The 11,751-nt window shown below is 42.2% G+C and overlaps 2 protein-coding genes across 4 annotated transcripts; both read left to right on the top strand.

Moving 5' to 3' along the window:
- The first annotated feature begins 1,119 nt into the window (after window positions 1-1,119).
- On the top strand, window positions 1,120-6,894 carry LOC117593502. 2 transcript variants are annotated; one of them, XM_034288939.1, is made up of 6 exons: window positions 1,120-3,226; window positions 3,311-3,465; window positions 3,581-3,711; window positions 3,850-4,194; window positions 4,321-4,406; window positions 5,211-6,894. In XM_034288939.1, exons 1-4 carry the CDS (start codon window positions 1,142-1,144, stop codon window positions 3,996-3,998), a joined length of 2,520 nt encoding a protein of 839 aa, XP_034144830.1. In that variant the 5' UTR covers window positions 1,120-1,141; the 3' UTR covers window positions 3,999-4,194; window positions 4,321-4,406; window positions 5,211-6,894. The 2 variants fall into 2 exon arrangements, with proteins under 2 accessions (XP_034144830.1, XP_034144831.1); XM_034288940.1 differs by having other exon boundaries at window positions 5,221-6,894.
- A 399-nt stretch (window positions 6,895-7,293) lies between these two features.
- prpf31 (PRP31 pre-mRNA processing factor 31 homolog (yeast)) lies at window positions 7,294-11,342 on the top strand. Of its 2 annotated transcripts, none has more exons than XM_010884844.3 (13): window positions 7,294-7,437; window positions 7,925-8,140; window positions 8,239-8,299; window positions 8,467-8,550; window positions 8,648-8,745; window positions 8,881-8,987; window positions 9,190-9,359; window positions 9,444-9,601; window positions 9,686-9,775; window positions 10,002-10,129; window positions 10,398-10,470; window positions 10,552-10,798; window positions 10,953-11,342. In XM_010884844.3, exons 2-13 carry the CDS (start codon window positions 7,925-7,927, stop codon window positions 11,243-11,245), a joined length of 1,725 nt encoding a protein of 574 aa, XP_010883146.2. In that variant the 5' UTR covers window positions 7,294-7,437; the 3' UTR covers window positions 11,246-11,342. The 2 variants fall into 2 exon arrangements, with proteins under 2 accessions (XP_010883146.2, XP_034144667.1); XM_034288776.1 differs by having other exon boundaries at window positions 10,552-10,802; window positions 10,962-11,070.
- Window positions 11,343-11,751: the final 409 nt, after the last annotated feature.

Here is an 11,751-nt window from a genome sequence, read left to right on the forward strand (position 1 = left end):
AACCATGTGGTTTGAGGGAGCTGGGCACAGAAACCCCCCACAGAGACTCTGCTTACTTCTCTGATAATGAATGGGAAGGAGACGGGCTGAGCAGGAGGGGCAGTGATGGACTGAGTCTGACCAGACCAGGCTGCGGACGAGGTGGAGAGAGGGGGACATTGACAGGAATAGAAGAGAAGACAGAGGTGGAGGAGGATGTTGAAAACAGGAAAAACAGTCCCTTTAAGGGGATTTCAAATAAGGGAATTGACATTGAGAATGAAAGGGAGACAGTTCTTGAACAGAATACTATGACAAACTTGTCTCTGAGAACACTGAAAGTGGACACAAATCAAGTATTAGGGGAATCGATCTCCTTCTAAATGAAGTAGAATATGAAGCAAAACTAGTGTCAGACCAGAGAAAATATTCTGAAATATTGCAGAATGAGAGTAGAGAGTCACATGGAAAAGGTCTTGTACAGCCAGGACTACCATCTGATAACTCACAAACCAAGGGAAGTAATGAATTCATAGCGAAGCTGTTTTCTAATTTAGACAATGAACAACTCCGAGGGTTCCCATACAGCGATGGAGCTCAGATTGGAAATAATTACACAGATGGTGTGATATCTCATGTGGAGTCAAATGATTCTAGATTTCATGATTCCACAGACAAAGACTTGACAGTACTTTCTAAAACTACAGCAGTGACAGATAGTTGTAAATCAAATCAGATATCTGCCATTCAGACAAATGATAACAAACTAGTAGTTGATGAAGAACTTCCTGGTATTGAACAGAGAGATGATCATTTTGTAGATGATGACGATCATGACAACCAAAAATCCAGGCTATCTAGGTTCTATGGTATTCAAACCGGCGAAGCAAAACTTAGTGAAGGTGTTCCAGTTGTACTGGACCTCAATGATGGGGAAAGCACAAATAAAGAACAGAGCAAACAGGCCTGTTCATTTTGGGCTGAAGAGACCACCGTAGAGTCTGAGAAAGACAAAGAGGGACATGGTCTGGAGATTCAGCACACAGACGCCAATGAGCTTGGCCTGAGAAACCTGTGTTACTCAGAGGAGAGTGAAGACAAGAGAGCGAAGGCCAAATCAGAGACAGAGAAACAGCTTGCTGCTGGAGAGTTGTGTAATGCCATGAAGGAGAAATATCCTCAGATAGGAACGGCAGTTGAAATCCACAGTGAGTCTCTTGATAGGGAAGGGTCTGCTGGGACAGTGGACAGGGAGTCATCTAAGGATCTGGAGTTGAAGGCTAAAGAGCTGTGGTGCACCCTGGAGGATGACGAGGGGAGGGGAGGAGGAGTGGTACGAGGGGAGTTTGACTGTCATCGCTACCAGCAGGGCGACCTGCACCTGTGGCCATCAGAGAATGACCAGTGGGCCTCCCCGGAGAGCAGAAATCAGGAAGCAGAACTTGGTTCAGAATTCTTTTCAGGTTTTGGAAAAGCCTGGGAGGAGAGGGAACAGCTAATTGTGGGGCGGGAATTCTGGGAGGCTGAGGAGAATGATGAACTGGCTGGGAGCGAGCCTCATCCAGCCATCCTCCAAGAAAGCAAAGATACTTGTAATGATGAAACACAGGGACAGGCAGCCTACCTGGACATCGAAGATGAGTCCTCCCAGAAACAGGCTCTTGCCATTAACATTCATGGCCAACAAGTTTCTCAGACAATAGATGTGCAGCAAGAGGAAAATATTGAAAATCCAGACAGCTTTGACAATGAAGATGAGCACCATCTTGAAAGTGATCAACAAGTGGTTGAGCTTGAAAACCTAGAAGTTCCAGAGCAAGAGACCTTTGTAAGAGGAATGGAGACGTTCACATTACTAAGTGTGATGGGCGGAGACAGTGAAATTCAAACTGTATCTTTACTAGAAAACTTGGAAGGAGACATTGCTGAAGAAGAGGTGAATCAGAACTTCAACAGATTGAAACATCTCAGTGAAGTCCAAATGGAAGAAGGGGCAACGATAGGAAATAATCTAGAGAAAGAACAGCACTTGGAAGGAGACAAACATGTTGCTCCCACAGTAAAGAGTATTCATTTGGGTGTATCTATCTGCATCACTGGAACACCTCAGGCGGAGATGTCAAGATTGGAAGAAACTGAGCCAAGCTTACCAATCGAAGAAGCTGACGTTACTTGCCAGCTTGTTGGGGAAGGAAGAGGAGAGATAGTATATATTGTAAATACATCCAAGGATTTGAGCGGTGTACCCCTTCTTTCAGAACCTGTGTCTTGTCCCAATGATTTGGAAGAGGCAGCCTCATGCGTGGACCTGTCCGGTCCACGTGTAGAAAACTTTCAGTTCAGTTCTGTAGACTTTCCTAGCCCTCCTCCTAGCATAGACCTTGACATGCAAGAAGATAGGCTGCACGGTTTGGATGATTCTTTTCCTAGTCCCCCGCCTTCTGTTGTGGAATTAGAGGATGATAGCAGTTTAATAAACCTTTATGATTTAAAGTCTGATTTCCTTCCCGGTGCTGAAAGCAACCCACCAATGCCCCCTACTCCTCAAACTGATATTCCAGAGCCGCCCCCATTACCACCTACCACAACCCACAGTAGAGGGATCTCTGCAAACCTTACCCTTTCACCAATGCGTCCAACCCTTCCAGTATTCTTAGATGAAATCCAGAGCCAGAGCTTCCTCATGTCCAACATTGTGTCAGAGGATGACAGAAATAACCTGTCCCAGAAAAGCACCACCACCCTGCCGTCATTCCCCCATAGTCCCCTCAACTCTATCCCAGAGCTGTTGATCTCTGAGTGGAAGGATTTGGACGAGGAGCCCCTCGAGGATTTTGAGAAACTGGAGCAACTATGCTGCATATCCGGAGATGAGGAAGAAACCCTGAGTGACCTCTTCCTAGGGAATCTGGAGCTGCTGGAGTCTTTAAAGAAGACACCTGAGCAGAAAGCTAAGGGTTCTGGGGAGAATGATAAAGGGGATAAGATATGTGGGAGCACCACCCCTGAGGTGAAGAGGAGGGTGGAACTGAAACAGGAGGCTGACAGAATCTCAGAGAGCCCTGACTGGCTGACCAGGTCGACTCCATTGGCGGTACACAATGACCCAACTGGGTCCAGACTTTCACCTCAGGAGGAGAGACATGAACTGCAGGGCCAGTCATCTCTTTCACCCGGTCATTCTCCTATCTCCAAAGACCAGAGGTCGCTTTCCAAGTTGCCCACGAAGAATGGATTAATGATGCAGGTAAGCATTAGCCTTGTTTTACATTTTCCTGAATATATTTTAGACGTTCATAGCTTCAAAGATCTCTTGTTTCCCTTTCTTGAGGTCTGTGAGGAGAGACTCCAGTTCTCACTCAGTGAGAATGTTAAAACAAATGTATTTCGGGGGGCGACAGTGAGTGATAGCGTCATTCTCCGCCCATGGGGGGACCAGCACTTAGATGGCAGTGGAGACACCATCAGTGTAAAAGATGTTGGAAGGTATGCTCTCGCTATATAATGAAATGTATCAAACAGTTGTGGTGGATGATGGCAGATCACCACATGATAAAAGTAGAGGATAACAGGTTTTGATAGTCTGTTTTTTATTTCTTAGCAAAGAGATGCCTGACCCCAAACCCAGTTCAGAACAGAGTCAGTCCGACGCAACTGACAGTGAACTACATACTATGATCGAGCAGCCAGAAGTTACACCCCCTCAGCTTTTGGCCAACCAAGCAATGAAAGGTACACCCAGACAGTTTCTGTGTGTGAACGTACCCCACTGTGCAATGCAAGGTGTATAAATTACGTTTGAATTGATAAATTGTTGTTATCTCTTTTTTACTACTGTATTTTATATATTCCTCTCTTTTCTCGAACAGCCCAAACTGGCTCGCCTTTCCCTTTCCCTCTCCCTCCCTCCCTTGCCTCTTGCTCTACCTCTCTTCTCCAGTCCCAAGGGGTGGGTTTGGGGAGGGAGGGCTACACAGAGACAGGAGTGGGAGACGAAGGGGTGCGTCCACAGGAAGTGACCCTGAAGAAGATGAGGAAGAAGAGCAGGAAGATGAAGGCTCCCGGAGGGTTATTGTTGTCACGGAAACAGACGTTGATAAAAGGGTGGGGCTTAGGAGTCTTCTGAAGTCGCCAAGGGAGCCAGTTGACAAAGAAAAAGACAGGGGAAGAAACGTGTCCTTTTTTGATGATGTCACTGTTTATCTCTTTGATCAGGTATTTGTGTGTTTTTCCCCCTCATATATTAAGTCCAAAGTTTCTCATTAGTATTTAACTGTCAATATATTTGATGTTACTCTCTGTGTTTTAGTCCCTGACTCTTTCTCTCTGTTTGTGATACAGGAAACTCCCAACCAGTGAGCTAATTAGTTCCACCCCAACCAGTCCAGCTCCGGCTTCTGGCAAGAGCACTAAATTTGATTTACATGGTTCGCTACTACGTATGCATGCTTGTTGCAATTGAAAACACATACAGTGATATGTAATGTACATAATTTACTTTGTAGAGGCAATAAAACTCTTCTGATAAAATACTAATTCAGCAAAAATCCATTGGATGCTCCCATCTGACACCTACCCATTGAAATGAACTACCCCTTTTCTAAATATTCACCTCCAAGATTAATATTTCATAATTTTCTCCCACACGTAAGGAAATGGGTAATTGAGTGGGGACATACATCTGTGTGCTCAACAATGTACCTCTAAAATCTGTTTTCCAACATATTTTAATTTGGTCTGCAGAAGTAGTTAGCTCTTACTCACTCTCATTGATTGCTTCATTTTACAAATAATGAGAGTTTTGGCTTAGTTCCCCCTGGCTTTTTTTATACACTGTACATATAAATGCATCAAAACCAAAATTAGATGCTTTCAAGATCTCTCTCTGTCTGCAGAGTTGAACAGTTCAAAGCTTTGCTGGGAGAGAGTTTATTTTTAACTTCAAAGTGTGGGTTTTTTATTCTTTGGTTCAGTAAGATAATGTTTGTACACATACAGTAAATATTGACATGCCATCTCTTAATGTTTAACACATTTTTGTATAATATAACTGTTTTATGTTATTTGTTGTTTTATGTTATGTACCTGGGGTCAGTTATATTTTTATAAAATAAAATGGTACACCCAGAATGTACAAGAAGGCCTAGTATAGTATGTCTGCATATGGTTTAGGAAGAGTACAATAATTCAGTAATTCCCTTACTTACACCAAACTCCTGTCTTTCTACCAGGAGCAAACAGCAAAGGCAAAGACTCAAAAAGAAAAGGGGACTTGTCAATCAAACCGCGGTCGGCCATGGGGGCCAACCCAGTGACATCGTCGCGTTTTACAGTCAGCCCAGCCGATGACCCCCATTTGGTGTGAGGCAGGGTTCTGGAATCCTCCAAGGTTGTTCCATAACCCCTGGAACAGGTACCCTCTGAGATGGCCAGTGGATTCCCAGCCCAACCATAACCATTCTCGGAGGCTATTTTTTTATCAATCATGCAATTGAAAGAAGACTCCCATTCTAGAAGCTGGACACATTCCAGGTTTTACCAGCTACCGGTTCTTGTATGTAAAAGGTTGTCAATACAGTAACTCCCCCCTTTGCCACTGTATTTTAGGATTGATTCATAGACATTGGCTGGAAGTGGTTTATGGCAAAGGAAGTTTGTCCGAGGCCAAGAAGATTGTGGAGCTTTGTAAAATCTGAAAGGGATTTGACGGCTATGCAATGGAGTCATTGTGTACAGCTCACCTTTGTTTCTGTTGTCTTTTCCCTTTGTGTATTACGGGATGCACTTTCTTGGTTGTCTGTCTGTGTGTGAAAGCTTGGATTGAAATATTTTCACTTTGTAAAAACGATTGTCATTGCAGTCAGTCATGCTTCTGGGAAAGGTTGTGCAGTGATGTGGTAAAATAAATAGGTGGGTAAACCCTGATCACCCGGTCACAGTGAAAAAAGTAATGCTCTCCAAACTTTCAATGGATTTTTCTGCAAAAGTAAACTGCAAACACTGTATTTACTTGTGTCTACCCACCACTACACCACTGAAATTGGGCCCAGAAAACAAGCTTAACTCCTGTGTTTGAGTGCTCATTCAACATGTCTACTGAGATAGAAATTCAAGTGTAAACAATATCATTTTAGAGCTGCTTAATTTAGATGTATTCTTAGACTGCACGAAAATACGATAACACCCTATGTTAATTTATAGTGGGTACGAGTCTCTTTAGCTAACATTGCACTCTCTCCTCATACACCATGTCATATGGAGTACCTGGAGTGGAATGCCAGCTAGATACTGGTACCCAGAGTAGTTTCTTTATGCATTTTCTTCTGAAATACTGTCTTGCTATAATTTATTGGATTGCGTTTATTTTTTATTTTTTATCCATTCTGTGTAAATATTGTTTATTTATTTTGTTGCAACGGATTTATCTCTCAGAATTGTTTGGGACATAATGTATCTAAATAATACCTTCTAAATTAATAATTCTTCATAACAAATAAAGTAAGATATTTTCCCAAACCTCGTAATTAAAAAAATATAATATTTTGTATAATTTAATTTCTTTATAACTGCCACTCTGTACCTAATGTATGTCCTCTAACGTATCTATAACAAGTTTTATTATTTTTATATGATTGCATTTATAGCCATTATCTTACTTTGTTTGACAACAATTAATGTAGCTTAGCATGGTAAAATGGAAGCCTCTCATTGGTAAATATCTACATAAATTGATGTATCAGTTTATTTACATTCATTTTGTACTAATAACATAATGACCCATCATCCACTCAAGCTCCAAACAGTCCCACTTTATTTTGTCTGTTTTAACGTTGGTTAAAAACCTGTATTGTTTAAATAATGGGTTTCATGGGATACTGTATAAAACCAGGGGAAATAAAAACAACATAAAAACTGTGAAACATTTATTGAACTGTTTGATGAAAATAAATTGTACTGTCTTATATTTTTTAAGTCAGAGTATTCCTTTTACTGTTAAGGGAGACTGGGCTCGTGTTCGAAGGTCTACTTTCGATGCTTTGTTGCCTTTTGCTTGAAAGGAACAATCAATCTATTGCATGTAGCGAACCATAGATGGCTCAAGGGTGTTTCACAATAAACCCCTGGGCAGATTATAAATATGAAATGTTGTATGTACTCTACCCCAAACGAAACACTGCATGACTAGCAATATAATACAGACAGCATTATGTACGGCTAATATTGGAATTTTGTCAGATTCTGACGTCACATTATCTAGGTCTTTAAAAAAAACAGCAATTCCCATAAAGCCCGCTTCACAACGTCATTGTCTTCCAATTGGATAATTTAAGGTGATGCGTTTCATCGGCGACTCGCGACAGATTAACGTTTAACAAGCAAACAATTCTAAACGTCCATTACACTTCGAATTGTTTTGTAGGTTTTTTTGTAGGACGACAGGAGTTTCAAACTCCTACGGTAAGTTTTCAAAATATGTTGTAGAATTATGGTAACTTGCAGACGTGTCTTTTATTTTTTTACCAGGTAGGCAACGTTAGTACATTAGCTAAAGTGCACTCCCTTGAATGGCTACTCTTGTCTAGGTAACGTGTTAGCTAACTAGCTATGCTAGCTAAATAACGAAATTTACCATTAGCCGTCTGCAATAATTATGAAGCATGTTTGTTACTTCAGTCGTCAAACCGTCTCCTCACCTCTCAGATTCTGTACTGACTGGCGTTGTTAGCCACTCTTATCGAGTCGGGAGATGTTAGTTATAAATACTTGATTTAGACGTGCTTCTTTTTAGTGACTTTCCTGGCACACATTCGAGATTAATGTAATACATTTTTTTGTACCTTTTGCGTGTAGCATTCTGTAGGCTATCCATGAATTTCCATTTCCTTCTCAATCCCATGTCACAAAGCCTTTAACGCACTGATTGTATTATTGTTTTCCTTCACAGATGTCTCTGGCCGATGAGCTCCTGGCTGATCTGGAGGAGGCAGGGGATGAGGGAGAAGATGGGCTGTACCCGGAGGGTGAGGGTGGAGAGAGTGATGAGGAGGCTGGGGAGGGACAGGTAGAGCGGGGTCTGGAGGACATCCCGGAGGAGATGGAGGTGGACTACAGTGGAGCTGAAAGTGTGGCATCCATCGCTAAACTACGCAACAGCAAACAGGTGAGGGCAGTTTGTAGAGCTATGTACGTCTTATAACCTCTTATGCTGTTACAATGAACATCAGTTGGGCTATTTAATAACCCACATAATTTATGTAGTTTTCAGAGATCATGGACAAAATTGCTGTCTATGTTGAGAAGCAGCGCAAGAACTCAGAAGGTGATTATTAACCATTTGCAGGAAGTGATATTATAACAGGCTGTTTTGAGTCCTTGTTCTGTCTTTTGTTTGATCCACTGTGCATGTATTAATTTCTGATTCCAAATAATTGAAATTCTGATCTATTTTGAGGTTTACCTTTCCTGTTTGTGTCCTCTACCCTTCAGTCTCCGGTCCAGTGGAGGCAGACCCAGAATACCGGCTGATTGTTGCTGCTAATAATCTCACAGTAGAGATTGAAAATGAACTGAGTGAGCCCACTTTTGTGTGGAACTAATTTGTGCTAATATGCTGCTCTAATTGGCTTACATTGTAGCATGTCTAACATGTATTCTTTTGTTGTTGAAGACATAATTCACAAGTTTGTCCGGGACAAGTATTCCAAAAGGTTCCCTGAACTCGAATCCCTGGTGCCTAACTCTCTGGATTATGTCCGCACTGTCAAGGTGAATTTAGAACAAAGGGTTATTCACCCTTCAAATCTGTGTTTATCTGTCGACTAATAACTAGAACCTATAATATTCCTTATATCACCTATATAACTTCACTTGTGGGCTCTCTCCTATTTTTGTCCTGTATAGGAGTTGGGAAACAACCTGGACAAGTGTAAGAACAATGAGAATCTGCAGCAGATTCTGACCAATGCCACCATCATGGTGGTCAGTGTAACAGCCTCCACCACACAGGGGTAAGAGTCTACGATCGGTTATTAACAGCGTTGATGCTGGGGGAGTTGTGCTGCAGAATGGTGTCAAATATAATATTATATAAACCTGAGTGTGCGCGCTGTAAAACATTCACCTCTATTTTAACATGAAAGTACATATGGTTGCAGACCAGCCTTTTCATTTTCAGCAATAATAAAATATCGACATGGCTTGTGTTTTCAGGACAATGCTGGCTGAAGATGAACTGAAGAGGTTGGAGGAGGCATGTGATATGGCGCTAGAGCTTAACCAATCAAAACACAGGATCTATGAGTATGTAGAGTCCAGGATGTCCTTTATTGCTCCTAATCTTTCAGTCATCGTTGGGGCCTCAACTGCAGCCAAGATCATGGGTCAGTGATTGTTATATTTCTTCTCTATTGACATGGATGAGTGGATTGTCACTTCTCTAACATAACGGTCATCTTCCTCTGTAGGTATTGCCGGGGGCCTGACCAACCTATCGAAGATGCCAGCCTGTAACCTGATGTTGCTGGGAGCCCAGAAAAGGACCCTGGCGGGGTTCAGCAGCACCTCACTGCTCCCACACACTGGCTACATCTACCACTGTGACGTGGTCCAGACCCTACCCCCGGTCAGTGGTCCTCACGGTCGACACTGCAGGGAGGCTTTACTGTGGTTTTACTGCTGCTAACTGTTGATCCCTGTGTTGCTGTAGGATTTGCGAAGGAAGGCTGCTCGTCTGGTGGCCGCCAAGTGCACGCTGGCATCCCGAGTAGACAGTTTCCATGAGAGTGCAGATGGCAAGGTGACTGATCAAAGAATCAAGTACTGTGCAAGCGTGCGATGTGAGGATATTTGTCTGGTCCCAACTTCGGCAAGAAGACTTATCTGACTTGAGGTTACAGTTAACCTCAGAATAAGGGTTAACTTTAGACATCAATGTTTGTTTGTTACGTTTAAACATAAAGGTTAGGTTATTGAGGTTTGGTATATGGTTAGGAATGAAAATAATAATGGTGCTTAATGTGTAGGTTGGCTATGACCTGAAGGAGGAGATTGAGAAGAAGTTTGATAAATGGCAGGAGCCTCCACCGGTCAAGACAGTCAAACCCCTGCCAGCCCCATTGGATGGACAGAGAAAGAAGAGAGGAGGAAGGAGGTATGCATGGGCTGAAGTTCTCACTGACAAGTTGCCATCATCCTACAAAATGCTATTTGAATACTAGCAAGGCTCTGTAGTACCCTTAACATTTAGACTGTTGGCTTTGGCAGATATTTCTGGAAACAAGATGTGCCTCAAACATTTCCAATATTTTTTGAGGTTATATTAAATAAGGAGTGATGGGTGATGTTTCGCATTGGGGAAAAAACGTCAGCACCTGTTATGTTTTTGGACATTCTTAATGGTCTTGCCTTTCCCTGTCCAGGTATCGTAAGATGAAGGAGCGTCTAGGTCTGACTGAAATCAGGAAACATGCCAACAGGATGACCTTTGCAGAGGTCAGCAGATCTAATCACTTACTATGTCTATTTACAATAAATATGAATTGTTTTCCCACCAACACACCCTCTCTGTTTCAGATTGAGGACGATGCGTACCAAGAGGACCTGGGTTTCAGTCTGGGCCAGCTGGGGAAGTCTGGCAGTGGGCGTGTTCGTCAGGCTCAGGTCAACGAGGCCACCAAGGCCAGAATATCCAAGTCTTTGCAGAGGAAACTGCAGAAGCAGAACATGACGTATGGAGGGAAGTCCACAGTCGGAGGGAGGTCGTCAGTCAGAGACCACTCCTCAGGAACCAGTTCCAGCGTAGCGTTTCACGCCACTGCAGGTAGGCATCATTTGGTTTTCTTTTTTTTTTTACTCAAATAGGTAGTTATTTTTATTTTAACACTTCTGTCACCTGTAGCATTTCATTAGCAATGGTGGCATCGTTGTCTTTTTTTGGGTGGAATTGTACTGGATCTTCCAACTTCTGTTCTCAGGGACTGGAGAATCGTCAACCCACATGCAGCAGAGAAAAAGGTGGCTGAGGCCAACCAGAAATACTTCTCCAACATGGCAGAGTTCCTCAAGGTCAAGAAGGAGGGGGAGGGAAAGTGAACAACTGGACTACAATTCATCATACACATCCACATTTATAGTCATACAGAGAAACCAACTTGTATATCAATGTGATGGTCCTGATGTAAAAGTACCTCAAACTGACTGTAAAAGGACTCATTGCATCCAGTCACTAACCAGGGGGAATGGATCTGCCCCAGCTAGGGAAATGTGATATTGTATATTTGGTTTTAACCTTTTATTTGTATTTTTTTACATTTTCTTTCACAACTTTGTTCCATTTAATAAAATGAAACCATACCTAATGTTGCCTTTTGTGTCCAGCACTGAATTTATGGCATTTAACTCAATAGCTTTGAGCATCACTCCTTTTAGGAACGTCCTATTTCTGATCTGTCTATGGAACTTCTAAAATTAACTGTTGAACACAAAGATATCCACGTGTCAATTTCTGAAAAGTATTTTATTGAAATGTCACAATCCTGTTTTAACCCCCATATTATGACAGCTGCTGTGCAGAACTGTGACAACTTCATATGACAAAAGAACCTGTAAATATTTTTGCTTAATTCACATTTCAGCCAGCTATCTGCCCTTCTCTTGCTCAAAAGCCCAAAAATAGGATTTATAAGACAAATCTTTCAACTTTGCACTCCATTCCCCAAAAAGCACTCTCCCCACCATGAAACAATTCATGTTACATTGCCATGGACAACAGAA

This window comes from Esox lucius, chromosome 20 (genome assembly GCF_011004845.1).
Source record: "Esox lucius isolate fEsoLuc1 chromosome 20, fEsoLuc1.pri, whole genome shotgun sequence".
Lineage (NCBI taxonomy): Eukaryota > Metazoa > Chordata > Actinopteri > Esociformes > Esocidae > Esox > Esox lucius.

Bases quoted from the DNA above. Each gene is read 5' to 3' on its own strand.
- prpf31 (XM_010884844.3), top strand. From the start codon at position 7,925: ATGTCTCTGGCCGATGAGCTCCTGGCTGATCTGGAGGAGGCAGGGGAT. The intron at 9,602-9,685 runs GTCAGTGGTCCT...GTGTTGCTGTAG, and splicing joins TGGTCCAGACCCTACCCCCG to GATTTGCGAAGGAAGGCTGC. The intron at 9,776-10,001 runs GTGACTGATCAA...CTTAATGTGTAG, and splicing joins ATGAGAGTGCAGATGGCAAG to GTTGGCTATGACCTGAAGGA.
- LOC117593502 (XM_034288939.1), top strand. From the start codon at position 1,142: ATGAAGGAGAAATATCCTCAGATAGGAACGGCAGTTGAAATCCACAGT. The intron at 3,227-3,310 runs GTAAGCATTAGC...CCCTTTCTTGAG, and splicing joins AGAATGGATTAATGATGCAG to GTCTGTGAGGAGAGACTCCA. The intron at 3,466-3,580 runs GTATGCTCTCGC...TTTATTTCTTAG, and splicing joins AGTGTAAAAGATGTTGGAAG to CAAAGAGATGCCTGACCCCA.